Raw genomic sequence first — 1,194 nt, forward strand, 5'->3', positions numbered from 1 at the left:
GGTAGGAAAGACAGGGAACAGAGGCAGTTTTGTATGTGGCTAAGAATGCAGGTTCTGCAGTACACCACCTCCTCCCTCCGTGACTTTCAGCAAATTTCTTAAACTTTCTAAGCCTCAATTTCTCCATCAGTAAAATGAGGCTGAGAACCATAGTACTTTCCACCTAAGATTGTGGAGGGTGTTAAAAGAGCAAATGGATGTAAAGAGCTTGGCACATGGTAAGTACCCAATAAGTGTTCATTGTTATAATTGATCCAAGATTAGGGGAAGATTGTAAAATACTGCAATGTAAAAGGGAGTTTCTGTAATCGGTGTCAATCTTGGTCCAAAACGTACTACTCTGGAATAGACTTGATGTTCTGCATTGCCCCAAACCACACACCCACGGAAACACGTCTCTGCCTTGCCCACTCCACCACCAATTTTTCCTCATTTCTGACGCGACTTCTGAGAGGTAGCCCGGTGTCTGGCACAGTAAGTTTTCCATAAATATTTGTTGAAGTTCACTGTACTCCCAAACATTGCTGCTGGTAACATATCTGGTCGGGAAACAACGTGGGGGCAGGGGGAGAGATTACTGTCTCAGACATTACCAGGGGAGGATGGACCAAGTAGAAAGAGAATTCTGTGGGATCTGAATCATCTATAAGTCTGGCACAGTAAACGCAGTTCAATAGAAGAGGAATGGGAATGGCCACCTGAACCCTCCTAACCGGCTCTCCTCATTCAAGGGCGGCCAGAGGCCAAGACAAGGCTCTGAGTCTTCAGCCCCTTTAAGAAGCGAGGCCTCGTTGCAGACACCGCGGGAGTGATTGGCTGAAGCCGGCGGCTCGGCCGCGGTGGGCGGGACACTGTTGCCAGGGGGCTGCGCAGGGGCTTTACGGGAACTGCGGCGGTTGCGCGAAGAGGCCGGGCGCTGCTGCGGCCGGGGGTGTACGACGGCGCTGGGGACTGCGGGGTGCGCCGCGCAGGCCGTGCAGTTCGCAGCCCGGAGGCGCCGTCGCCATTGCCGCCTGGCTCGGTGAGCGCAGCCCCGCTCGCCGAGCAGGGCCGCAGCGGGCCGCCAGCACCATGGGCCAGTGCGGCATCACCTCCTCCAAGACTGTGCTGGTCTTTCTCAACCTCATTTTCTGGGTGAGCGGGACGGGCGGGCGGGGAAGGACGAGGGCCGGCGGCGCGGCCCGGGATGGTCTC

At 55.3% G+C, this 1,194-nt stretch overlaps 1 protein-coding gene across 3 annotated transcripts in view; it reads left to right on the forward strand.

The window, feature by feature from the left end:
- The first annotated feature begins 859 nt into the window (after positions 1-859).
- Positions 860-1,194, forward strand: part of TSPAN3 (tetraspanin 3) — a 26,131-nt gene continuing 25,796 nt past the window's right edge. Inside the window, exon 1 of one of the 3 annotated variants that reach the window (XM_004374767.1) lies at positions 860-1,134. In XM_004374767.1, coding sequence (XP_004374824.1) covers positions 1,072-1,134 — 63 coding nt within the window. In that variant the 5' untranslated portion in view covers positions 860-1,071. The remainder of the gene's footprint in view (positions 1,135-1,194) is intronic. The other 2 variants (XM_023729850.1, XM_023729849.1) reach the window with 2 other exon arrangements.

The sequence above is a fragment of the Trichechus manatus genome, unplaced genomic scaffold (genome assembly GCF_000243295.1).
Source record: "Trichechus manatus latirostris isolate Lorelei unplaced genomic scaffold, TriManLat1.0 scaffold00030, whole genome shotgun sequence".
Taxonomy (NCBI): Eukaryota; Metazoa; Chordata; class Mammalia; order Sirenia; family Trichechidae; genus Trichechus; species Trichechus manatus.